At 42.7% G+C, this 27,930-nt stretch overlaps 1 protein-coding gene across 2 annotated transcripts; it reads right to left on the reverse strand.

Annotated features, from left to right (window-relative positions):
* Positions 1-1,966: 1,966 nt before the first annotated feature.
* RNF20 (ring finger protein 20) lies at positions 1,967-27,930 on the reverse strand. Of its 2 annotated transcripts, none has more exons than XM_045780464.2 (20): positions 27,775-27,930; positions 26,515-26,669; positions 21,346-21,513; positions 21,078-21,225; positions 20,743-20,925; positions 16,681-16,799; positions 14,806-14,952; positions 14,554-14,631; positions 14,239-14,358; positions 12,691-12,870; positions 11,616-11,751; positions 11,177-11,298; positions 10,691-11,061; positions 9,163-9,280; positions 8,389-8,538; positions 5,569-5,781; positions 4,626-4,751; positions 4,114-4,254; positions 3,329-3,430; positions 1,967-3,084 (listed from the first exon to the last, which is right to left on the reverse strand). In XM_045780464.2, the coding sequence occupies exons 2-20, from the start codon at positions 26,641-26,643 to the stop codon at positions 2,908-2,910; spliced, it is 2,928 nt and encodes a 975-aa protein (XP_045636420.1). In that variant the 5' UTR covers positions 26,644-26,669; positions 27,775-27,930; the 3' UTR covers positions 1,967-2,907. The 2 variants fall into 2 exon arrangements, with proteins under 2 accessions (XP_045636420.1, XP_087725633.1); XM_087869507.1 differs by lacking the exons at positions 26,515-26,669; positions 27,775-27,930 and adding exons at positions 23,712-23,784; positions 24,887-24,993.

Consider the following 27,930-nt stretch of genomic DNA (forward strand, 5'->3'; position numbering starts at 1 on the left):
TTAAAGCGGACTTCTCAGGAACTGTTAGCAGAAGCAAGGAGCCGAATTAACTTAACCATGCGGACCTTCCCTGAGTGCTGTGGGCCAGGCCTGCTGCTGGATACTTGGGACTACGTTGTTAAGACACTGCTCTTTCTATGTCCTAACCTGTAAAGTATGCTACAAATAAGACCTTCATACCTCACATTAGGAAGAGACCAATCTTGGGGAGAAATCCCCAGAAAGTAAAACTCAATTTTTCTGTGTGTTGGGACAATTACAGATCTAGGAAATGTTTAGGTTATTTCCATACCAGAGATCTGCTATTATGTAAACCCAATCCAACATGTACACAACCCACCAGTTCCTACTTACGCTCCATGTAGCTGTCTTATCACGTCGTATCAGGTAGACTTCCGTGGTAAGAACTAGTCGAAACTTCCCTGCATACTCACTGGTACTTGAGTTTATCTATCAACTGATAATCCTCAGCAAAAACCTTAAACACCAAAATTTAAAGGCATTCCACACCAATAAACGATCATGGAAATTGACGAGAGCAGAATACAGCTTCCTTCAAGAAGTGAGCATCACTGTCCCAGTAGGTGTAAAAGACAAGTCATCGTTTCTCTATTCTTCAGAACCTTCCCACGAATCCCCACAATATCAGACTCCAGAGTGCTGACTTGAATCCTCACAATATCAAATCACATTCAGCACTCAAGTGGCATCGCATAGTACTATGTGCACGGAACTCCTGACCTTGAAGAACAAAGATGCCTGTGGATCTGGAGAGAGATTTAAAAAACCAAACAAACAAGGAATCCCAATGGAAATTCATGTAAGAATGCAACAGCCAGCCGAAATAGCTGAGCACCTTTGAAACAGATCCCTATGGAGGTAAGAATGTAAGAGCCAACCATGTAGATAAGATATGCCTTAGAGCTCATCAACCCTGATTTTGATCCAAACTGCCAAGACAATTTCCAAGATAACAACAAAAGGTGGTAAAGAAAAAAAGAACATCCCCACAAGACCTGGAAAAAAGAGAGAAAGGGAAGACTCTAGTACTTCTCCAATAATCCTTGAAGTTGGCATTCTATATAAGAATTAAATAAATTTTCTAAAGAGTCCCTTATGGATCTAGAGGAATTATTCTTTTTTTAAAAAGATTTATTTATTTTAGGGGCACCTGGGTGGCTCAGTTGGTTAAGTGTCTGCCTTCAGCTCAGGTCATGATCTCAGGGTCCTGGGATTGAGCCCCACATTGGGCTCCCTGCTCAGCAAGGAATCTTCTTCTCCTTCTCCTTCTGCCCCTCCCCCTGCTCATGCTCTGTCTCTCTCTCAAATACATTTTTAAAAGATTTATTATTTTGGAGAGACAGAGAGCATGTTGGGGGGGGGGGGCAGAGGGACAGGGAGAGAGAGAATCCTCAAGCAGACTCCCCAGTGAGCAAGGAGCCTGATGTGGGGCTTGACCCCAGGACACTGAGATCATGACCTGAGCCAAATCAAGAATCAGACGCTTAACCAACTGAGCCACCCAGGCACTGTGATTTTTTTGGAAGATTGTGAGATTTCAAATTTCCTTTAAAAATCTGAAAAAAAGCTATGAATAATGTACATATAACAAACAAAATTTTGTATACAATTTGTGGGTATTCCTGAAGCCCATTCATTGGCCTCTTCTGTAGTAAGAAACCAGATTGTCCAAAAATCACCAACGTTTTTGGTAATTATCTCAAAGTGTCTCTAAGAGCTCTCTATGTTGCCGGGACTTCAAACGAGTTGGGACTAGAGGCTCCCTGCTCTTCCCAACTAGAGGAACTTCCCCTAGATCCAGCTTCCCATGGGGCTAGTGGTTTCTGCCACAATATTCCACAGGCTGCAGTCCCCCGATGCTGGGCCGCCAGCTTCCCTAGCCAAGTGTCATGAACAGTAAATATCCAAACCCAAACCACCTGCTGCCCAAGAAAAACATAAACACTTAAACAAACTGAATCCTTCTTTAATTGAAGCTTGTGGAGTATAAAGTCCTACAGAAACAGTACAGAGAATCTTCCAGAAAACAAGGATCACAGCAATCCCTGTGGAGAGGCAGATGAGAGTAATTCATAGCTCACTAAGCCCTCCCTGTGTCAAGTTCCCAGAGTACCCAGAAGATCTCTTCATCATCTCAGTCCCTTCCCCATCCTCTCCAATCTTGATTTCATTGTAAGATAAAAAGGACTACTGAATTTGAAATTATTCCGGCCGCAAGAAATTTAAACTTTTTAATGAGTAGGACATTCGAAACTTAAATAACTCCAACATGGAACCCACCTGACCTTAACAATTTACTTTGTTAGTGAATAGGAAATGGACTGAATCATCCTGGACATAATTTCATTAAGGCTTCAAACCATCCAGGAAAAAGTAGTACAATTATACCATTTTATAATCCAACTTTACAAAAAGTTTACTACCCAAATCAAGAAATGTTTGTGCCCACAGACAGCTTATTTCTAAAAGATCCCCCTCAGCCCCCAAAACAGCCATATGTCTCCACTCTTCTTTGTTCCCTTCTCTGTGTCAAAAATGCCAATTTACTTCTTCAGGAGGAATGGAAATCCAAGATTATACAGTACGCCTGAAGCAGAAGAAAATGCTGAGAAATCGAAAAGCAGGAAAAAAGAAGCTGGTGGGGAAGACAAATGAGAGTCGTTTGTTTCGAATTCATTCTAAAACCCAAGGCTTGCCTTTACCAGTCCTTTTCCCTGAAGTCATCTAGCTAGTAGAGAGGAGACCCTGGACGTAAAGTCTGTGAAGGAAAGGTCGTTGACAGACAAACTGTCCTGTAGGCGACAGTCAAGGAGAGAAGAGGTAGAGGTTTGGTGGTTAATGAAGAAGTGCCTGTCCAGCCATTCCCTCTTCTTCTCTTGGCTTGGCTCAACCAATGTAGATACGATGGAAATCATTGGCACCAAACGCGGCGTTACACTTGGGACATTTGCGCTGACGGGTGTCATAGCGTGTCTTCACACACTCAAAGCAGAAAACATGAAAACACTTGGTCAGTACGGCGTCCTTTTTACGCATGTTGCAACATGGACAGGTCAGGCGTGCCTAAAAAAAAAAAAAAAAGTCAGAGTCTGATTGACCGTAAAGGTTTAAATGACTCCTACGGAAGCAAACAAGCGGGAAACCCACTAAGCGCTAAGACAAGAGTGTCACTTCCCTCCCTAAAAGAAGCCATCCTCTGGTTCCCTTCATGTAAACAAGGTCAGTACTTCTTCTCCCAGTCTATGAGCAGCCACTTCAGGCCTGAACAAAAAGAACACAAAGATATCACTGAGGCAGTTTTCCTAACCTTGTAATCCTTAATCTCCTCCATCAGGATCTCATCACATTTGGGCACATTGTCTGGTTTCTTTGTGGTCTCCAGCTTCCTTCGAAGTCGAGAGATGTCCTCCTGTGGTAAGACAGCATATTCATTAGACACACTCCCCCAGACCTGCCATTTCTGAGAGGAAAAAAAATAATTGCTCCAACTTGAACTTTCTGCTCGGCAAAGAAAGGACTTTCTGTCCTTTCCCAGCCAATTATCTCTTAGGAATGCAGAGAACTGCGAATGGCAAATACCTTTTGTTCCAGAGCACAAAACCATAATCCTATCGCCAAACTATTGTCAATGCAGTTCTGTAAAAATACAGTCTAAGAATTAAAAAAAACAAAACAAAACAAAGGATGAAGACTTGATAGGCAACTTTATCTTAAGGTCATTACTTTCAAGCTGAAGGTAGAGTGGATTAAAATAATTTTCAGACATATGCGTAAGGATAGAAAGTCATCATGAGAAACATCTGACATGCCAAAAAGAGAAAAATTACAGAACTTTAAAATCCTCTAATTTGGTATGTTGCTACTTCTTTAAAAATTCACCAATTCATTCAATTAATAAATATTTATTTCATGCCCATCAGGTCACAGGCACCATGACAGGGAGAGGACAGGGAGAAAACAGACTTGGTCTCTTCACTCAAGGAACTTACAATCAAGTACAAAATGACACACATCAAACCAATGACTCTTTCATAACATTTCGGAGCTCAGAAAATACCTAAAAGGTGAAACGTAAAACACAATCGCTCTTGCCTGGGCTCGTTTGAAATTGAACATGTCCTTTTCTTTGGTGACACTGTTCTCCACGATCTCATCCTGAAAATCATGGAGCTTCTTCTGAGCCAACTCCAGCTGCGCTTTGAGGTCATCTGCCAGCTGGGCTGCCTCCATCGCCTACACGGGATATACGAACAGTGTCAGCTTATTTCTAGGGAGGCCAACGTTAACCTGGTCCAAGGAAGAAGGGGAACCTATAATTTCATCAGGGTCCTACTTCTTTGCTCCTCTGAGACGAAGTGTCACTTTATTTATTTATTTTTAAGACTTTATAATTTATTTGACACAGAGAGAGAGAGAGAGAGAAAGAGAGAAAGCACACAAGCAGGGGGAGTGGCAGGCATAAAGAAAGAGAGGGAGAAGCAGACTCCCCGCTAAGCAAGGACCCCCACCCCCCAGGATCATGACCTGAGCCGAAGGAAGACACTTAACCAACTAAGCCACGCAGGCGCCCCTGACACTTTAGATTACAGAGTAAGCAGTCCTACCTTGCGTTTATTCATCTCTAAGGCTTGAGTCCTAAGACCCAGCTCCTTCTCCCCCGTGCCAATGTTGCTTTGTAACAGATGTTCCTTCTCTTCCAATTTCCTTACTACCTGTAACTGGGCATCAACCTTTGAAAAAGAAAAATCAGATTTTAACACAAACAGGAAAGAAAAAACTATTAACTAACTAGGTGCTGTTAATCAGTGGGCCCACAAAAAAGAGAGTCTGTTAGAAATCTCAAACCATCACTGTCTTTATCCATGAATGCTTCAAAATACATGCAAGACCACAATACTTAAAAGATTCTTCACTTTACATACCAAAAAAAAAAAAATTCATTGTTGATGATTCAAGCAAGAGTCTAGGAAACCACGGAAAATTCTCCAAATTGCCAAAAGCAAAACAGATATTCACCGTGTTCAGCCATACTAAATCTCAAACCCTGGCAATTCATACTAGAACAGGTAAACTACAGCTCAAACGAAGGCCGTGTGTATCTCTCTCAGAACGGCCAGAAGTTCTAAAGCAGTCTTTTTCTTGAAATTCACACACAACATGGAGTCAACATGAAAGGTAAAAAGTAAAGTCACACACCCACAGACTCTCATCCCAACATCCAGAGATAATCAGGCAACCACTGTTTCTCACACAGCCTTCTACACAGCACACACACAAAGACGTACACATTTTTAACATAAAAGGGATAATAAAACAAACCACTTAATGGTAACATTTTCCATATTAGCAGATCCATATTTAACAGCTACACTGCACTTCTTTGCAGGGATATATAAATTATTTACCAGAATGCTAGCAATATAACATTTAGTTTTCAGGGGTTTTTTCTTATTTAAAAAAATGCCATAATAAACATTCTTTAATGCACAGTTTCATGTAGAAAGTACCCTACCTCAACAGAATTCTGGCACCCTCTATTCGAATTACCTGGGTCTTTAGAGTCAAAACCTGGTCAGCCAGCTCCTCCTTCTCTTCTTTAAGCAACTTGTGGATCTGATTGGACTTGATGCGCTCGGACATGAGCTTGAAATTCGCATCGTCCTTCTCCCGCAACTGCTGCATTAAACGGATGTTTTGCTCTTGCATGTCTTCAAAGGCCTGGCCTGTAACATCCATCTCTGAGAGGAGAGCCTCTTCTTCCTGAAATACGGAGGAAGAACCCTCATCTTACTAGAATCTCCTAACTCCAAAGAAATGAGCACTGGAAACTAAACTTTCCCAGTGTTCATTCAGAAATAGATGAACCTAGTGGCAGAGAGACTCAGTTTGAAGCAGCTTAGTTTTGTCACTTAGGTTAGCGCGAGGAATACACAAGAAGCCCTTATCATCCGAAGCCACTAGCACTGATGGTCTGATGCTCAGCTCGTTCACACTCAGAGTCAGCGTAGACAAAACTTCTACACACCGTAATGCAGCAAACTGATCCAAGCAGCAGTTGGTGAAGGGAACTCTATCATGAAATCTCACATTTTCTCATACTTTTCCACACCTGTAATACCAAATTTCACTACAGACTTTCCAACAGTACCGCACAACAATCTGATGGGTGAAGAACAGTACCTGAAGATATTTTTGACTTACATTTTGTGTGATGAGGGGAATGAACATCTTTTCAGATGTGTAAGAGCCATTTGTATCCTTTTCTGGGAACGAGTCGTATCTTTTGCCTATTCTTCTACGAGGATGTTGGGTTTTCTTCTCTATCATTTTTGGGGAGTTTTTATATAGTACAAAGATAAGCCCTTTTGTGCTAAGAGTTAGAAATAATTTTTTCCCTGTTTGTCATTTATCTTTTGGCTTTGCGAATAGTGGTTTCTGCCAGATGGAAGTTTTCTGGACTTTTTCATAAGTTGAAATGATCAATTCTTTCCATATTTTTTAGAGTTTTATTAATAGTTAAAAAGGTCTCCTCCATTCCAGATTTATAAAGGAATTTATCTGTTTCCTTCTAATGGATTAAATTCTTTAATATTATAGCTATAATCCATTTGGAAATTATCCTGTGTAGAGTGTCTGAGTAGTTTTCCAACTTTTTTCCAGTATTAGTATTTCTTTTTGCCCTCCCACATTTAATAGTCCTCCTTTTCCCCACTGACTTTAAACTGTATCTTTGGCACATATTAAATACACATGTGTACTTCGGTTTATTTCGGGGCTTTCTATTCAGTCCTAGCAGTTTATTAGTCTCGAGCTATTTTACCCACTGAAACTTCCTGTTTTTACATCTGCTGGAGACAGGAACTGCTAATGCTCTTCTTGTTCAGTTTTACTGGCCATTCTTGTTTACTTTTCCATATGTACTTTAAAAACTGCTCTTAGTACCAAAATCAACAAAACCAAAAGTCAGTATTTGTATTTGGATAATATTAAATTTATACATTAAAACTCAGAAAGAATTAACATTTTTAAGATAATGAGTTATCCTATGTAAGAACACAGCATGTCTCTCCACTTCCACTAGAACCTATAGTAGTACGATTTCCTGATAATTATTATTTGTATTTTTTTTAGGACTTTATTCATTCATTTGGGGGGGAAGGGAGGAGGGAGGGGGACAAGCAGACTCCCACTGAGCATGGAGCCCAACGCGGGGCTTGATCCCACGACCCTGAAATCAGGGCCTGAGACAAAGTCAGACCCTTAACCGACTAAGCCACCCAGCCACCCTGATAATTATTATTTTTAAAAAAAGAGCGAGAGAGAGAAAATTAGAAATCACCAGATTTAAGAAAAGACAAAACCCCACTTTTTATAAAAGAAATGCATACAGGTTCTAATAAAGTTCTTCTTCTCAAGGTACTTAATGATCAAGTCACCACTACAACTCCTTCACTCTGCCATTTTGCTATTTCTTAGACACAGTGAAGGTGTTCCTCACAGTGAACATGTATAGTTTTTCCATTTTTGATATCTTTATTCTTGAAAACAAAAAGTTAATAAAACTCACTGGGACTTAAAAATGAAGAAATATATGTTCATTGTGAGAAGGAGAAAAGTCTCTATACTTCCATGACCCAGAAACAACCACACTTAACACAGCAGTTATTTATTTATAACCTATTTGGGGGCATGTTTTTCTTAGTTTTGTACATTTGTAATCATAATGTATATAAAACCATATATATATATATATATATATATATATATATAAAACACCTTTTATATATATAAAACCATATATATATATGTAGATATAAAACCATATATATATATATATATATATATATATATATATATATATATGTAGTTTTCATTTAGACTCACTATATCCATGATTCCAGATCAGCAAAGGAAGGACAGATCCCTCAATAAACAATATTTGAACAACTGGCTACCCGTTTGAAAATAAAAGCGTCTGCCTTCGGCTCAGGGCGTGATCCCGGCGTTATGGGATCGAGCCCCACATCAGGCTCTTCCGCTATGAGCCTGCTTCTTCCTCTCCCACTCCCCCTGCTTGTGTTCCTTCTCTCGCTGGCTGTCTCTATCTCTGTCGAATAAGTAAATTAAAAAAATCTTTAAAAAAAAAAAAAAAGAAAAGAAAAGAAAAATAAATTTCCTGCCTCCCAAATACATCAAACAAAATAATAAGGAATGAAAGACTTCAGTGTAAAAACAAATGTACATATAGGAGAAAAACATAGTCACAAAAAGAAAAAGACTGGAATGAAAGAGCAAACTGCACTGTCGATAACTTACTTGAAAGTAACGTTTCCTTAAAAACCTAACTAAACAAGAGAGCGCGCCCACCTGCTTGGCCATGGCCAGCTTCTTCTGCAGGTACTCTATCTGCTCCTCTACCGCCCGGATCTTCCTCAAGGCATCCTCGTCAGCCATTTTCTTGTTCTCCTTTTTCTCCTTATCCTCTAGGTCCTTGAGTCTTTGCCTTAGGTCTTCCAACTACAGAAGGTAAGGAATTACACACACAAGAAGAAGGAGCTGTAATACAATTTCAAAAATCAATGAATCCCTGTGCAAATGGAGGGCCCACAACACCAAAAAACCTGACAGAATTCGAAAGGGAGAGAAGCGCTATACTGGCAGACCACATCACAACACCGCTGTAACTTCACTCCGTTCCCCCATGACACACTTGTACGAGCAACGCTGGTGAGGAGTGCATGTGCACCTCTCTTTAGGATAGTGGTTCTCACCCTTTGTTAAAGGTCCCCAAATTTTAAGAGAATATGACATTCTTCCCAAAAGTAATCTGCATAGTGACTCACTGTAATAATGATTTATGGGAAGAGCATTCATGGGAAAGAGAGAATAAAAAGTCCGGAAAGGTTACTGCTATTCCCAGAAATTGTGATACACCTTACCACCTAGGGGAGAATACAGAAATCTGTTTTATTTTGGATGGTCTCTGAAAGAGAAGATTTTCTTCTTCTCAGCATTTTGCTGCTGAGTTTTAAACGCTAACTTTAAAGATGAAGAAAGAAACTACCTCCTTCAGAGATGTGAAGGAAAATCCCACCAATGCAGACTGTAACCAGAATGACACGTAACGGCAGACTAGATTACCTCGGCCTTAGACTTCTTCTCAGCCGCCATCAGCTGAACTTTGTCTCTCTGTTCCTTTGGGGCAGAGCGATACATATCTAGCAATAGTTTCATCTCCTTTTGGCTCTCTTGTGCCTTCCTATGATGAGGGTGGCAGAGGGAAGGAAAGGGTATAAGAAAACACAGGACATCAGAGCAAGGGAATCTGGAATTGACAAAACAGTTTACAACAGTTCCATGCACCCCTTACGTCACAGCTCTAAAAGACAAAACTTCCGCACAGACCTTCACGAGACTTGTGGATATACTCAGAAAGTATAGAAAAGCAAGCTGGCTAATGGAATCATTTCTCCCTTCAGACCAAGTTCTCCAACATAAAGCCACAATTAAAGAGGCAAAATTCTGGGCTTCCACTCTTAGAAACTGAGATTCAGTGGTCTGTGATGGGGTCCAGGAATATATTTTAAATAAGTCACCCAGATGATTCTGATACCACACTTTTTCAAAAAACATGTGCCTTAAAGAGAGCAAGAGGAAGGAATGGAAAAAAAGGGAGAAAACTAGATTTGATAGTGGAGTGATTAGCAATCAGCTGAAGACTGAAATTTCATCTCCTACTAAATTATCAAACCTCTTAACTATACTTTTATATACCAAAGAAGTTCAAATGTTTTTTTGTTTTGTTTTGTTTTGTTTTTTAAAGATTTTATTCATTTACTGAACAGAGAGAGACACAGTGAGAGAGGGAATGCCAGCAGTGGGAGTGGGAGAGGGAGAAGCAGGCTTCCCGCCCGAGCGAGGAGCCCGATGTGGGGCTTGATCCCAGGACCCTGGGATTATGACCTGAGCTGAAGGCAGATGCTCAACAACTGAGCCACCCGAAGTCCAAATGTTTTGAGCACAGTTGTCCTTCAAATCCAAGTATCAATGAAGGCACAACCACGACCAATGGGAAGTAAGTAAGACATAACCAGTTCTACCAGAGAAGTTACTGGTGTGATGCAGGAAGAGAAGGGGCAGCATGTGACGTTATGTTGGTGTTTCATTAACCGACAGGTCTCTCCTACCATTTCAATGCCTGCAGGAGTAAACCTCCTGAGATATCTCTTAAAATGATCAGATACATACACAAACTAGTTAACTGCCAGGCAAACAGATCAACATTGTCCAAGTTATCGTGATACAAACTCTACCCCGTATGATTTAAATTACAGTTCATGCCAGCCATCTGCCAGTATTTGATTTCCATAATTCTCATGAGTATTGCTTAAATCGTGACACCCTGTCCCTTAATTTGCAGTCATGAAGAGTAAGGCTACAGGGCAGGGTTTACTGAGACCTGACCACCGAACCAGACTATGCAAGAGCCCATGCAAGCCATTTTGACTGTACACCTGATTAAGAATTTAGAGCAGAATTAATTGTACATTTAGTTACACCCGAGATACTACAATGGTCTGTAAGTCACGCCATCAACCAAACATTTCATGCGTGATGTCCTAACCTCAGCTTCTGAGTCAGAAACAGTTACTCTAAATTCTGCTCTTACTTGAGTTCGATCTTCAATTGTTTGATAACTTCTGCTTCTTTTTTCCTCCCATCGTCATGTTTCCCTTTCTCTTTATCCTTAGCAGAGTCTCTTTCTTTCTCTGACTCTTTCAGTTTCTGCTTCTCTCGTTCCCTCTCCTTTTCCTTCTCCCGCTCTCTTTCTCGCTCCCTCTCTTTCTCCCTCCTTTCTCGTTCTCGTTCTTCCTCGTCCCGTTTGGACTTAATTTCATTGACTTCCTCCTGAGATGCCTTTGACGCGGAGGACTGGGCAGGTAAGTCCTCGGGATCTTGCTTCAGCTCCGCGGGCTCATCCTTCGGGTCCTCGGTACTGGACTGAGACTGCAGGAGGGCAGTGCCGCTGCGCAGACGGGTCTGGGGGAGACGGGAAGGAAGCACATTGCTTACGGCAACCACCCTGCTCGCCTCCCTCGAAACCGGCTACGCAAACGGAACAGCAGATCGCACTTCTTCTACCCCTCCGGCTTACCTTGTTCAGGTCAGACTGGGCTTCTCTCAGTTTCCGCTTATACCTCAGGACCTCGCCCTTCAGCTGGTGGTTGTGATTCTGGAGGCTACTGATGAGGTGGCGCATCTCCCGGTTTATGGGGCCTTAAACACAGCAACGGCAATGTTATGAAGAACTGTGATAAGGGCAAAGGCACAGGGAGGGAGAGTGCAGAACACATCAGGGACCTCTGAGAAATGGGGACAATTACCAAAAGAAAGATTCCTTCTCAGAAGAAGACAACAAAACTGGCCAATCTGAGCTGAAAAACAAACACCCAGGCTGTGAGCCAAAAGGAATTCCAGGCTTTGACTTAAGGGTCTTTCAGACATCTGAGCTCCACTTAATACTAACGAGTCCAGGTAACCACACAAGGCAGGCATGTGCGGCAAACTGCAGGGCGGGGCGAGAATCATCATACCTGCTTGCTCGTTGGCAGCGAGGGTCTGCTCAAATTCTATCCTCAGCATCTCATACTCCTTGCGGACCTGGGCCAGCGTATCTTCCAGCTGGATCACTTCGGTCCTCAGCTTCTTATGAAGACTAACCTCATCTCGCTATGCACAAGAAAGGAACCAATCAAAAATTCTTATCCAAATGTGGAAACATTATCATATTCTGTTACTACATTTCCTAATTTTGGCCTATAAGGATCTAAGAAGAAAGAAAGGAAATACTAAGAGGAATGACTCTGAAAAGTTCCACTTCAATTGATATTTAATGAGTACCAGGCAGCTACAAAAACGGATTCGAGAACTGGAAGGATATTAAAGAAATAAGGGAAATAGCCCCTACCTGTGAGAATGTTATATTTACAAGTACTAAACAGTAAAACGGGATATAAACGTACGCAAGGTAAGATATATTAAATTCAATTCATTTGTCGGACATACAGTAAAAGACCAACTATGACAAACATTACCTTAAGGACTATGGAAGGTACAGAAATCAACACATGAATAGAAGTATCTGGCTTAAAAAAAAAGGATTTACATTTGCCCTGACACACTATAACGGCTTATGAACGGCGAGGCGGCTTCTACGCATTACTCTCGCCCAGGCACATAAGGCTCCGGCCATACTAAACTATTTTTAAATGTGTTCTTCTCACTGCTGCGAATGCCCTCCTATTTTTTCTGCCAGTAAACTTGTATTTATACAAAATCTGTTTTCTACCAGTAAACTTAAGATTCACACTTCACTCTGGCAAGTGGTTATCAGGAAGGTTCCACAGTCAAATCAGATGCTCTGTCTCCTTTATCACTGCCTCTTTTGGGTATGCCTCTGTTGTCCCACACCGCATTCTAATGGTCACTTCTCTCCCCACCAGGCTGTATGATCCCGGATGGCAGCATGCCCACCACCCAGCAGAGTAAAGACCTACGGCCACTCCAGGCACGCCTGCCGAATGAGCGATAATTGCTCACGAGAGGGTAAAAGTATAAAATTTATGAGGCAGAAAAGCTTATATATAGAAGACACAGCGAGGCTGTTACCTCGATGAGCTCAACCTGGCGCTGGTGGGTCCCCCTGGTGCCATGAAGCAGTGTCCGAGCCTCATCCAAGTGCGCTTTCAACTGCAGGCTCTCGTTGTACAGGACGGAGAACTGCGACTGCATGCAGCGGTACTCCGGGGTCTCCTTCACCGCCTCCTCCACCGCGCTGCGCAGCTCCACCTGCGGGCCCGAGAGCGAGTCAGAAGCAGAAGCTAGCATCTGCGCCCTGGATGCTAGACAGCAAATAAAACCTTAACTCCGTGATGTCTTGTGCAATTGAGACAAGCTTGTTTTGTTTTGTTTTTTGTTTTTGTTTTTTAAGATTTTATTTGTCAGAGAGAGAGCACGCGCACGCACACGCGCATGCAGGGGGAGCGGCCAACAGAGAGAGAAGCAGACTCCCCGCTGAGCAAGGAGCCAGATGCGGGACTTGATCCCAGGACTCTGGGATCATGATCTGAGCCGAAGGCAGGCGCTTCACTGACTGAGCCACCCAGGTGTCCTGAATTGAGACAAGCTTTATGAAGATTATGGATTATATCTGCCCACTCTTCTAGTCCTGTAAAATCTACATCAAATTAAATCTGACCAGCCAAGAGGTGACACCAGGTACCTGTGTTTCCAACAACTGTTTTAATTGATATGTATTTTACATTATGTATCAACCTACACCCAACGACACTAGAAGAGCCCTATGAAATTTGTCCGACGTGGGGACACAGAAAAATCCTATGAAATGTGTCAAGATGTTGAATTCTTAAAACATAGTTGAGGACCCCTGTCACTAACTTGTTCTTTTTATTAACAGTCACAGAGAAATATATTTTTGACATTGTATCAAAAATAGTCATGCTTCTCTTAAGCAACAGATTGCTTTAATTACCCAAACACTTTGATTTAACTCAGGTTGGGGTTTTTTGTTTTTGCTTTTTGTTTCAGTTCAAGTATCTTTATTTACCTAGAAACAAATCAAATTATAGAAGACACATGGCTATGGCTGAAAGAGGGGTGGGAAGACTTTCAGAATCCACTTTCTTCCCACCTCCCAAGAACCTGGGGAGAGAAAATTCTAACAGGCAGCTTTGAAAACCAACAGGAACCATCACTGATCATGTCTCTTTCTCTGTTTTGGCAGCTAGGAACTGCAGAGCCAAATTCTACGGCCCATGTCGGGCAATTACTGCCACGTGAGTAGCCTGCCCTGCCACAGGACGTACGTGCTCCTTGCATGTATCTTGTAGACAAGCCCCATTTTTTTAAAATCCATTTTGGATCATCACCCCAGTTTACCCTACTCCTCATTCTTCTCAACAACTCCTAAGTTAGAGCACCTCGATTCAGTCTATATATCTTCGCAGGTTGTTTTAGATCCTTTTCAGAACAAGTACAAATGTTCTGAAACGGTACAAATAACAAGTAAATAAATAGATATGCCAACAAAACTCACATTTTTCTATTCCCTCATTAGTTATGAGGGCCAACCAGTATGTGTATGAGTTGATCAGCCAAAAGTTTCATTTTACGGCCCTTCAGAAAGGTGTCTCCTACCTTCAGCTTCTCGTTTTGGGTAGTGACCTCCTCCAAGTCTTGCCGAAGTTTCTCCAGCTCACAGTGACGGTTCTGAGCCAGCTCTTTGTTCTCCTCGAGCTCTGCATTCATTTCCTCAAACTGGTGAGAAGCAGGAAAACAGCAAAATGAGCATAAAGAAAAAGAATTTTTAAATCGTTCCCACTCCTAAGCTTCCACCTTCACCTTGCCATTCTTCCAGCACAACCCCACTCTGCCCCTTGTGAACTCCTAAGTACCAAGCACGACAGCTGACACGAGGTCAAAGACGTGTCCCAAGTGAGTCTCGGATTTTACCTTCCGGGCATTGATAGTGATTGTGCCGCCATAGAGACTGCTCCCCGCTCCGTACACCTTATAACCTTTCGAATTCACCTACAGAAAGGACAAAGATTCTTTAGTGAGAGGAGACCCTAAGACTTTAGTCTGATAACCAAAGTACTTTCAAGAGTCGATCCTGTCCCCAGGTACTACCGCCCAGGTCCATCCTTTCTGAGTAGACCGCCTTAGAAATGATTCTAGTCTCTAAACTGTCAATGAAACACTTGCCCGTTCTAGGACTTCTGCTAAGTGTCGGTTGAGTCGTTGTTCCCTCTTTCGAATTTTGTCAATATCCCACTGCAGGTCATCGATCATGGACTCGAGGACAGACACTCGTGACTCAGCTGTCTCAACTTTACTCTGCAACTTGGAGAACTACATCCCAAAGACAGGCATCCAGAAAAAGAAATCCAAAAAAAGACTGAGTTAGAAGAGCAATACCTTCCATCACTACCTCACACCCCAAATCTCATGAAATTAACCCTTGCTTATGTATCATTACAGACAAAATTTAAATAGAAGCTGCTTCACCTTCTTCCTAATGCATGAATATAAAAATGAAATCATGAAAACTCTAATTACAAAATTGTTACATGTTCACATTAATCTATATATACCCTTGTGTTGATTTAAAAAAATGGTGCCCAGAATCTTTGGTAGTCCTCCCTTCAAGGGGTGGTGGCACTGTCCCCTCCTCTTGAATCTGGGTCAACTTCAGTGACCCAGTGGAAACGATACTACATAACTTTGAGGCTATGTCTGAAAGGCCACACGGGTTCTGCCGGCTGTTCTTGGGACATTCATTCTCTGGAAGAAGCCAGCTGCCATGTAAGAAGCCCAACGACCCTGAAACTCTCACGTTGGAGAAGGAACATGCAGGCGTTCCAGTGGGCAACTGAAGGTGCGCTCCCACCCAGCTGACAGACAACATCAACCACCAGCCACGAAAGCCACGGCGGACGTCAGCTCAGCCGAGCAAAGCAATGTCTCTCTCCAGCTTAGTAATGCTACATAAGATTTGGGAAAAGGCCAGAAGAAGTCAACCTTCTCATCTTGGTCACACCTAATTTATGTCTCAAACATGACAGAAAGTTATTCTATTTTTCTACTATACCCCAACCTATTTATAAGCCCTGCTATACTCTAACCCTTTCTAAGGCTGACGAGAACCCACCTGTACTAATAAACTTCCCAGATGTTTCTCATGCAAACAGCCAGCATGGACCTTGGAACTCGAGTTTACAAAACAAGAGCATAATGAAGAACATGGGCTTTGAGGTAAAACAGACCTACATCCAAATCACAGTTCAATCACTTGCTGGCTGTGTGTTCAGACCAGTTACCAACCTCCTTGAATTTGTCCCCTTAGCAGCAAGATGGGACTTGTTCGACCATCAGAAACGATACTCATCAAGTGCTGAAGTGCTAGGCACTAAGTGGACGGTAACCACTAACTTACTAATAAGCACAGGGCGTGGGTGGCCAAACTAAAGTATGTCAAGTTTCAGCACAATATCCTTTCAACTAAACTGCAATGATAATCAGGAGTGTCAGACAAATCTGAAAGACCTATTATCACTCTATCTCAGTCACTGTATATGAGTCAATAAACACCCAAATCCTGACATGGTTTGGTCATGGCACTATTTATGTCCAAGTCTGGAATGAAAACCCACATTCCTCAAGTTCCCAGGCCATCATCAATACAGTTCCTACTGCCCCATTCTCAGATGAATTTCTACCAACCCATTCCTCAGTAACATTGTACATGATATTTTATATTTGGGGTGATTCATTACTTGGGGGATTGGTGTGTTGTTTCACAAAACCCCACATGATGATATTTCTTCCTAAAAACTAACATCGTAAAGTTGTCTATTTAACAGAGGCACACGTCTAGGAGAAACATTCGATTCTTTTTTCCCCCTTAACCTTTCCTCAGATTTTGATTTCTCAGACCCGGCTGCTCTAGCCTGCCCTGCGTGCTCTTCAATATACAAATAAGCTGTCTACAGTCAGATGACCCTCAAAGCACTCAGAATTCTGAGTCAATGTCTGCCACCGGCCACTAGAAAGTACCACCTCTCCTTTCGGGTCAAGTACCTCCTGAGACATGGTGCGATGCTTCTCCTGAAGGAGGTCTGTCAGTTCCTGCAGCCTCATATTCTCCTGTGCGAGGAAGGAATTCAGCTCCTGCACGGCCTCCTCCACTATCAGATTATCTGAGGGAGAAGAGCTGCACTTTAGCAACTTTAGCGTCAAATTTTAAAACTGCGCATCCCACCAAAACATCAACATGCTGTGTCACTTCATTTTCCTGCAAACCTTCAAGGAATAGACTGGTTTTTATTATCTTCACATGACTGATTAAGTGCCCAGACCTTAGATGACTTGCTTCAGGAAATGAGCCAACCTTGTGCTTCAGTAGAGGATGACACAGAGCCAAGGTCACCTGACCCCCATCCCTTTCTACAAAGTCAAAATGCCATGAGAAAAGAAATGGAGGTTCTGTAACTTTATTTGGATAAGACACAATCACCCAAAAAACTGCATTTCAGAATTGTAGACAAGACAGAGGTATCCCTCATGAGTGTCAGACTTCATAGCAATAAAACTCTATTTCATAAGGCCATCACGAATTCCTCCTATTCACTAAGACCAACATGAAGCATCTCTCTGTTGAGAGAGAGAAGGGGCGGGGCAGAGGGCAGAAATTTCCTTGTTCAAATGAGCACCTATAAAATCACGAACGATAAAGATTAACAGCCTCAAATTACTTAACATATTCTGGAATACGATGCTAGGGGCACTCCTGAAGCTCAAAAGCCAAAATGTACACTATAATTTACAAAGCAGGTAGATAAATTTACAAAACTTATTACACTGAGTTAATATGTTTAAAACTAGAGTCACAAATATAATAGCTCAAATCCAAATGTTAGTAAGTGAAACCAGATACTCTCAGGATATATAGTGCCCTGGAGAGACAGTTACCAGAAGGAAAAATTGTGGGCTCTCCTACTACCCCCTGGCATCACTGAGAAACACCATACACAACAGGCTGGTCATGTGGTGGCTTTTGTGGTTTTCAACAAGGATTGCCTGTAGAATCACTTGTGGAACTCTGAAGATTAGACACTTCCTGAGGACCCATCCCACACCCATTAAATAAGAATACCCATGCGCAGGGCCAAAAAAACATACGCTCCAAAAGCTCTCAAAGTGATTTTGGTTCATAACCCAAGTTAAGAACTAGGAGCTGAATTTTAGTCCTTTTAATATCCTGAGATACTCAGAACAAGGCCTAGAATACAGTAAGAGCTCAGGAAATACTTAGTGAATTAATAAACAAGCTGATAAATGCAATTCACTTGAATCAAGGATAAAATAAACATGGAGAAAAAATGAACTGCCAAAAAGGTACAGCTGATGCTACAATTCATACTTTATAGATCTTTATCTCTTAGCAAGTTCAGCTTATCAATGGCAATTGCCTCTTTTTTAAAAGATTTATTTATTTATTTGAGAGAGACAGCATGGTCAGAGTATGCGAGAACACGAGCAGGGCGGCGGGGGGTGCAGAGGGAGAGGTAGAAGCAGGCTTCCCACTGAGCAGGGAGCCCAATGTGGGGCTCAATCCCAGGACCCCAGGATCATGACCTGAGCCGAAGGCAGACGCTCAACCGACTGAGCCACCCAGGTGCCCCTGGCAATTGACTTTTATGCTACAATAAATAGCTCAGCGATTTGTAACTTATAATTAATGTTTTTATTTTTAAGTTATACTCTAACCTTAAAATGCATGCCATCAAAAATAATCTTAAAATGCTGTTCAGTATATTACTCATTTTAGTTCCTTTTTAAAAACAATTATTTTTACTTGATATTCATTTATTGAGTCAAGTTTAACACTGGCATAACCTCTGCAGATGGCACATCATCTGCATATAATATGCATACGGTATGTATCATAATGCATATGGTTTATCCGTGCGGCATACTACTCGGATTTAACCATACCATCAACTGTTGCACTACAGCCAAGGCAGAAAGAAGTAACACCCAGCTCAGCTTACACTAGGTGACAGGGAGGATTTATAGCCACTTATTCACCGTAACTAAGCACGCACTACATACCAGATACAGTGCTAGACCCTGGAGAAACAAAGAAGAGTGAGCTAAGGCATTGCACCAGGAGACAAAGCTTAGCTGGGAACCCACAAGTGGATGTAACATATGAATACAAAAGTCTGGGAGGACACAAACCACACTGCTTACAATGGTTATCTTTGAGAAGTGGGGTGGGAGTCTACCTTTATAGTCTACTTTTATGTATTTCTGATTTGTATATTCTAAAACTGGTATCCAGATAATAAAATATACAAATAGGCAAATGCACTTATCGAAATGCAAAAGAAACCCTTTCCCATCAAATTTTCATAAGTCTTTTTTTACATCCCTCATCTTTTAATTCTGTTAATAATTTAGCCTAAGTATCTTTAAAAAAAATTACAGATGGGGGCACCTGGGTGGCTCAGGAATGGAGCCCCGGCACCGGGCTCCCTCCTCAGTTGGGAGTCTGCTTCTCCCTCTCCCCCAAACTTGTGCTCTCTCAAATAAAGTCTTTAAAAAAAAGTACAGAGTAATAAAATTCTTATTTGCCCACCCAACGGCTCATTACATTCAACATATTACTTTCAGAAATAAAAGGTTAAACATCTTTTTTTCTTTTTTTTTAAGTAGGCTCCATACCCAATGTGGGGCTTGAACTCATTACCCTGAGATCAAGAGTTACATGCTCTACTAAGCCAGCCAAGTGCCCCAAAAGGTTAAACATCTCAATAATAATCAGAGAAATTATGGTATTACAACTAGACCATGATTATTACTAAAAATGTGAAATCAGGGCATTTAAGAAGATGCAACCTAGCTACACGAATACTTTACTATACTGTGCAAGTTTCTCCATTAACACTGACTAGTAACATAATTATTTCAAATAGACACCTCCCCATCCATATAATATTTTCTTTAATCTTTTTATTTTTTGAGAGGGGGGAGGGGCATAGGGAGAGGGAGTAAAAGACTCCAAAGCAAGCTCCATGCCCAGCACAGAGCCCAAGGCAGGGCTCGATCTCATAACCTGAGCCAAAAATCAAGAGTTGGACGCTTAACCAACCGAGCTACCCAGCTGCCCTCTGTTTATCTTTTTAAACACCGAGACCATCTAACAACTCTAAAACCTGAGCCAATTCTTTCTGAAAATATTAGAGATATCAGATAAACAAAAAAACGACATATTAAAACTGACTCTGGGGACAGCTGTGTGGCTCATTCGATTAAGTGTCTGACTCTTGATTTCAGCTCAGGTCATGATCTCAGGGTTGTGACACTGAGCCCCGGGTCTGGCTCTACGCTGGGCATGGGACCTGCTTAAGATTCTCTCCCTCCCTCTGTCCTTCCCATTCTCCTCCCCTCCACCTCTCTCTCTCAAGTAAATAATTACCTTTAGGAGTGCCCCGTTGGCTCAGATGGTTAAGTGCCTGCCTTCGGCTCAGGTGATAATCCCAGGGTCGTGGGATCGAGCCCTGTGTCAGCTCCCTGCTCAGTGGGGAGCCTGCTTCTCCCTCTGTCTCTCCCCCTATTGTGGTCTCTGTCTTGCTCCCTCTCCCTCTCCCAAATAAATAAATCTTTAAATAAATAAATAAATCTTTTTTAAAAACCTCACTCTTTGAAGTCAAAGTTCAGTATCTAATAAACAAAACTTTTTAAAATATAATTGCCAATACTTAAAATAAAATATTCAAAATAAATTATTATCACTAATAAATCAATGGCCAATACTACATAAATATCCAGAAACAGAGCTATTCCTTAAATAATAAAATTAATTTTGCTACTTAAAAAAGTGTTTAATTAGAAGAGCGTATCAGAATGGGGCTTTCCTCAGCTTCTTACAGGACCATCATGTGGCTCAAACTACAAAGCACTTGTAAAATATTAACATGCCATAGCCACGACATTACTGGTATTGCTGGCAATACCGGAGATTGGATTCCAAGGAATTTAATCAAAAATAAATACGTAAGTCTGCAAACTACAAATGAGTAAAGGTGACCTCTTATTCCTCCCCCTTTTCTCCCAGTCTCCCGGCTCCTGCCTCACCTCCACTGTTCAGCTTCCGCGATAAGAGCTCCACTTTCTCCTGTAATTTATCATAGACAGTAACGATCTGGGACACAGCGCGGCGGGAGGACTCCACACGCTCCTGCAGCTGAGATTCCATTTCTTCACTGGAACTGCTGGCCAAAGTAGCAAGGAAAGAGAAAGCTGGCTCTTGCCCTTCCCCTGAGGATACCGGGGGGGAAAAAAGAAGCTGTCAACGTTAGAAAACTGGAAATATCAAAATCTTTCTTTCTTCAAATGGCAATCCTGAAAGCAAAGCTCTACTTCGAAAACCCACGTGGCATGTGGTGGTAGCACCCGCCACGCATACTCACCTCTCTCTCGGTCATCTTTCCGCTCCTGATTGCTATCAGAGTCCGGTTCTGGTTCCGGCACGACAAGGGCTTTTCGCTCCGTGAGGAGATCTCCCAAACCCTGCTCCAGATCGTAACGTTTAAGGATGATACGGATGTTTTCATCAAACTGGAGAAGGGTGGGCACAGTTATGAAAAAACAGAAGAACACAACTTGGGAAATGAAGAGAGTGCTAAGGCGAACTAAAATGCCCAAATAAAAACCCGAGCACATAACCGAGGGAGCTACCTGACTCCAGTACCGGTTGACGATGAGCAGTGAGGCATCATCAGTGGCCTGTCTTCGTTCCAGTTTTTCAATGTGCTCACGGAGTTCATCTTCGATGGCTTGCCGCTGATCCAGCATTTCTGCCAGCTTGCGATTTTTGGTTTGCAGTGTTCGAATGTCCAGCTCCTCCTGCCCCGGGAAACCCATCTTATTAGTCTCCACAAAGAAATCAGGCAAATCAGCTGTTACACTCGACGGGGTCATATTAATTAGTAATTTCCTATGACTAAAGCTATTCATTTTTAAAAATCTTACAACAAATAACTGGATAAGTAGGAACAGAGGAAGGAAAGAACCTACGATGACGGGAAGTAAGAATGACACTAATATACTAGAACTTAGAGCTCACCCATCTCACTGGTCTCTTCTCATGGACACCCACAAGTCCTGTGAGGCTCCACCGCCCAGCCTGCCATCTATCTCCTCAGCACCGCCCCTCACTCATTCAAGAACCTTGGTACCTGGGTCCTTCTCTGCCCCAGTCCCTGCCAACGTATCCAGTGAGCGCAATACACATGTGGACAACCATCGAATCCTCCAGCGTATAGGCTGCGTTCTGAATTCCTTAACTCCAGTGAGTATCTCCCCCACTGTGCTTAGGCCACACATTTCAAAAGTCACAGCTTGGACTCCTGTCATTATCCGGAACTGTACTACAAATGAAATCTTAAATTCCTTGAATAAAACCTTATTTTTCCAGGTACTTCATGCCCTTATCCCCATATACCGATCCTCATCTAGATCTCCCAGAACCTTGAATTCTCTTTTTCCTTGTCAGTCCCTTCTGTCTCCAGTATCTTCCATACCCTGACTTCAACTTGTACTCAGGATCTCATTCTTCTCTGTTTCTGCAAAAATATCACTTCATCAGTAATTCCACACCTCTCTCAATATCTTTCACTCTTCTCCCTAATTCCTTCCATAGGACAAGGCAGGGGCTAGAGGTGGGAAGGGTGAGGGGAGGGGCACCTGGGTGGCTCAGTCGTTAAGTGTGTGCCTTCAGCTCAGAGTGTGATCCCAGGGTCCTGGGATCGAGCCCCACATCAGGCTCCATGCTCTGCACTGGAAGCCTGCTTCTTTCTCCCCCACTCCCCCTGCCTGTGTTCCCTCTCTCATGGCTGTCTCTCTCTCTGTCAAATAAATAAAATCTTTAAAAAATAAAGTTAAAAAAAAATTTTAAAAAGGAAGGGTGGGGGAAGTATCCCAGGCAAAGAAACAGGATTGGAAAGGATTACATTTTTACTTTACCTGAAATTCATAAATATTTTAAAGTAAGAACTGTTTATCAGAGCACCAATTCCTTGTGTTGCTTTTATTTTCTTTCTTCCATTTTGGTTAGTCAAGAGTTTCCCAAATGTACAGCTTATTAATACTATTAATAAATGAAATCCTCAACCTCTTCTCTGAGCCCTCCTTTCCCTGTCTTGCTTTAACTGAAAACCTGGATGAGAATACTGTTGCCCAGCACTGCCCTGGGCCTAGAGACGGGCAGGCATCTTCCTTATTCTCCACTGCCACTTCCAGGCCTGCCTCCCTAAAACCTCCTTGCTTTGCAGCTCATGCCACTGGTCTGCACCACCTGGCACCCTGCCTTCCTGCACTGGTCTATAAATGCCCAGATCACTTCTCCACATTTCCTGAAGCTTTAGCACCTAGCTTATTACACTCTCCAATGCTACTCCTGTCACAGTTCTTACTGATTTCAATTCCCATATAGATGATCTTTCCTGTATCTCAAATCAACAAGGCATTGACTTCCTTTCCTCCAATGATCCTGTCCTCCTCTCTCAGCCACCAAACTCCCAGTTATTCTTAGTCTTGGCTGTACGTGTATGCTCTCTAGAAGCTCAATTTCAAACACCCCACTCTCCACAATTACCACCTACTTTTCCATCTCACTCTAGTTTCCTGACTCCTACACTTCTTCACCTAGTTTCCTGACTCCTACACTTCATCACCTCCTCCAGGATCTATAATCCATTAGTTCTAAACCTTTCCCATCCTTTATTCCTCTCACTCCCTCACTCTCTTCTTTACTGAACTTAAATTCTGCAATCAGTCATAATTACACCCTTGTCTGACCTCCTCCTTCCTTGCTCCTTCTTCACACTTACCTGGTAAAAACCTCACCCCTTGTAACATCCAACTCTCCACTCCTCCAGGCCTACATCCATGCAGCTGAATGTGACCACAAAACATAAAGCACCACGCTGCCTGGGCTCACTTTTAAGTCATGCTCATAGAGTCAAGAAGGTCCTCAGTGCTGCCCAGCAACAATACTCTCGATCTCTCTAGTCCGTGCCCTCTTCAAGATGACTACTTCATACCTTCTCCTGTCTCTTCAAACCTCCAACACTTCCTCCCCCATCCTCACTCTCAGATGAGTCGCCTCTGATTTCACTGAAAAAAAAACAGAAGCAATCAGAAGAGAATGTCCACATCTATCTCTCATACCTGCAGCTACCAACCTACCGACATCTGAACTCATAACCACAGCCTTCCTCTTTGTTGCTACAGATCAATTGTCTCTGCTCCTGGTTAAGGCCAATCCCCCACTTGTACGTTGAATCACATGCTCTCTCCCCTATTTGTGGAAATCACACCAACAACCATCTACTCTTTCTGCTACTTCATCAACTTTATCATTTCTACCAAATCATTTCAATCAACATGCTGTAATAGCTCCTACTTTAAAAACAAAACCACCTTCCCTCAACCCCACATTTCCCTCTGGCTAATGCCCCATTTTATTTGTCTTGCTCTATATCAATACTCTTGCAAAGCATGGTCTCTCCCCTCTTTTCCCTAATTCCTCTCCTCTTCTCTTCAGCTCACTGCAATCAGGCTTCTAGCACCATCACTCCATGAACACAGTTCTCATCAAGGCTCCCGAGAACCTTCTACTGCTAAACCTAATGTCTCAGTGCTCCCCTCGCTCAGTGCTCTCCTTACTCAAACCAGCCGCAGCACATGAACAACTCCTTCCTGAAACACTCTCTTCATTTGGCTTCTGAGTCCCCACTTTCTCTTGTTCTCCTCCTGCTTCATTTTCTGTCTCTTTGGTTAGTCTCGTCTCATCACCTTGACATGAAAATATCACAGTGCTTCAGGGCTCTGTTGTCAGTCAAACCTCTTCCCTACCTATACTCGCTTAGAGCCTCTAGTCTCATGGACTTAAATAACTCCTACAAAATGATGACTCCCAAATGCACAGCGTTAGCCCAGACCTCTCCTCAGACTGCAGATTATGGTATCCAACCACCTACCCGCTCAGCTGTCTAATAAGTATCCCAAACTTGCATGTCCAAAATCAAAGTCCTGCCTTATCCTCCACAGCTTCCCAAAAAATCTGCTCATCTCATACTTCTCCCCAGCTCAGTAAGTGAACAGTCTGCACTGCCAAAATTCTTGGATCTCATAAACTTTATCCAATCCATCAGCAAATCTTGTCAACACTACCTCCACAGTGACCCAAGCCACCATGATCCCTCATCAAGATTACTGCAACAGCCTCCTGTAGTGGACACTTCCGTGCCCCATGCCATGTCCTGCTAGCCTGCCAGACTTCAGCACAGCCATGGTGGACAGCTCCATCCACACCACCAGCGTTCCCACCTCAAGCGGCCCAGAGTCTTTTCATTTTTTGTTCCGCAACCTCAGCTGGCTCACTACAGCAGCCTTGAAGTGCAGAGGAAGAGATACTGCCTTTAAGGGCAACCTTCAACCAACTGGGGTAGGAATCAGTGGATATATGCCCCAGCTCCCCACTCTTAGAGAGATGAAATTGAAAGAAGAGGTACAAGGAATAAGGGAACGACTTTGTTAACTGAACTCATACACCTTGCTCCTCTACAATCCGTTCTCCAAGTATAAGTCAGAGCATGTTACTCTCCTGCTTAAAGACCTTCCAATGGCTCCTCACTACCTTGTGGATAAAGTCCAAACTGGGATGTAACCTCTCTGCTTCCCTTAGAGCATGGGGCTATTTATCCCTATGAGCAGCACATCTCCCACTCATAACTATTAGAACAATCTGTTCCCTTGGCAGTGCCACCTTACAAACTGAAGTCCAGGGGCTGTCTTCAGTGTAAAGCAGAGTATCCGGCAAATAACAGATGCTCAACAAATATTTATATTTACTGAGTTAGCAAATGTCCTCGGGATGCATGATGTGATTCAGTGTTAAGACAAAATCACCTCCTGGCAGAGTACGGAGTAGCTGAACCTCAGGGCGACTCAGAAATGACACTTCATCAACAATTTACTCTGAATGTTCCCGTTATTCTCTCTGATCCTGAGCCTAATTCAAATAAGTAAGAGAAGTGGTTTTATAAGCTATAGAAATGTAAAGCATTTTAACACCATATCGCCATGGCTGAGCTCTAGAACACAGACTCTGATCTAGATCCAAACCCATTACAGTGAGCTTCTGATGTCTAACGAACATATAACATTACTCTAAGCTTCCGGTGTATAACAGTCTAGGAAACTGTCAACTCTGTAATAGCAAGGACAGAGTCTATTTTATTCACCATTATATTCATAATATCAAGCCCAATAATAATTATTAATAGCTCACACATATTGCATACTTACCATATTAAAGGTAATGTTTTAAGCCTTAACAGGGGCTCTTTCATTTTATCCTCTCAACAACCCAATGAGATAATTACATTTTATACACAAGGAGAAGAGGCAGAGGGAGGAAAACAAAAGGGTATGCAGCTAGGAAGTCGTAGTGCTGAGAGTAAATTCCAGGTAGTCTGGCCTCAGACTCTGACGCTTCATCACTCTCTCAGTGATTTTGCTACACTGCCTCTTAGTACCTAGCACCTAACTTTTCAGTGAATGAAAAATGAATGTACAGTTTCCCACTGCTAAATGCCTATAATTAATGTGTATCAGGCACCACACTCTCCAGAGATTAGAAACATATCTTTGAAAATAAAGATCAAATGTCAATGTACTCTTTTCAGAACTGACCACTACATCATTTCACTTACGTCTGGCTGTTTTATTTCCCTCTTTTCAAACAAATTTCCCTCACACTAGAAGGCTTCCATAAAGTCTTACTTTCAGGTTGCAATTGAGAAAAGAAAAGCAAACTCTCACAGCTCTGTTTCCACATACCGTCGAAGAGACACCCCCGAGCTTAATTGTCTCCACTGTGGTCCCTGAATCTTCGACAGCTGTCTTCTTCTCCGGAGGCATGGATGTGCCAGGCTCTCCAGCTGCTCTTTTGTTTCCAATTCCTGACATCTTGGCACCAGATGATGGCAGTCTTCCTGGAGGGGGAAAAAAAACCCAGAAACTTAGGTAATATATGCAAGAAGAGCAACAATAAAGCGATCACCTAAAATGTAAAAACTAGCAATTTTTCTGGCCAGCCTTTTAACCGAAATCCATTAACATCATACCAAGTAACACAATCCCCAAATTCCTCTTGGAAAGAAAAAAAGTAAACTGGAGTAAGAATCAGGGCTCAATTTACACAACCACCAATTTCTAAATAGGATGCTGGTAAGAAATAAGACGATGGGCAAAGGATGAAGGCACCACGAAAAATGTCAGAGAAATCTCACTTCCTGAAATGCCAGAATCAGAAAATTAGTTTGATTGGGACAGGAACTAATTCTATTGTGTTGGGAAAAAAATCACAAAGCAGAAAGAGATCTCAGAAATGTCTACTAAATCATTAATTTTGAACAAGTCGTGTATCATCACTGGGGTTCAATTTCCTAAGCCAGGAATAAGCGTATATAATTACTATGCCCCTTTCAAGGAATGAATACGTGTAGAAAGAACATAGCGTAATGCCTAACACGAAGAACGCACTCAGAAATATTAGCTCCCTTTCTTATATTTGCAGTTTCTTTCCTATTTCCAAACGTTCCCCTCAGGATTTCGTGCAACCCTAGGGAGCCTCGACCTGACAGTGAATCACAATTCTTCCTCTCAGGGAGCCGTGTTGCCTTGAAGGAGTTCTCCAAGAGCTTCGGTTTCCTCATACATACAGTGGAGGCGAACAAATATTCTGACTGCCTAAACTGCCTCCCAGGGTTTCGGAGCTCAAAGGAGGAGAAATGGATGCTAAAGCACTTTGCTGGTTTAGAAAGCAGCCCTGCCATCACCCAGACTACACACTACCCTGCTTCCGATTCAAGCTCCAGGAGAAGGGGTTATTGGCGGCAGTAACCTGAGTCGGAGCTCGCCAGGAGAGAGGACACAGAGGAGCAAGACAAGGGCCGCACCCCGACTCGCGAAGGGGCAAGGACCCCAGCCTCCCGCGCCGCCAATTACAGGCCCAGGAGAGGGAAGCCCCGGAGCCGGACAGGGTGGAGATTCCCGAGGGCCCGCACAGTCGCGCAGCGCCCTTGGCCGAGATCTAACCTGGGTTCTTACAACTCGCGCCGCTGGGGAGCGGAACTCGGGCAGTTATTCACCAAGGTCCGCTCAGCGCCCCCACTTCTCAACCCTGACCCGCAGGCGAGGTCCCATCGAAGCTTCCGGGAGGCGGGACCAAGGAAAGGAAGAAGGGAAAGAAAA

Source organism: Ursus americanus, chromosome 18, assembly GCF_024610735.1.
Source record: "Ursus americanus isolate L20-20 chromosome 18, mUrsAme1.1.p, whole genome shotgun sequence".
NCBI classification, from domain to species: Eukaryota; Metazoa; Chordata; class Mammalia; order Carnivora; family Ursidae; genus Ursus; species Ursus americanus.

What these genes read in the sequence shown, in the direction of transcription:
- RNF20 (XM_087869507.1), bottom strand. Translation starts at nt 24,978, where the DNA reads ATGGAGCTGTCCACCATGGCTGTGCTGAAGTCTGGCAGGCTAGCAGGA. An exon ending in CACTACAGGAGGCTGTTGCA is followed by an intron (nt 23,785 to 24,886) that starts GTAATCTTGATG and finishes TTTTTTTTTCAG; the next exon opens with TGAAATCAGAGGCGACTCAT. An exon ending in CGCTGCCAACGAGCAAGCAG is followed by an intron (nt 11,299 to 11,615) that starts GTATGATGATTC and finishes GCTGTGTTTAAG; the next exon opens with GCCCCATAAACCGGGAGATG.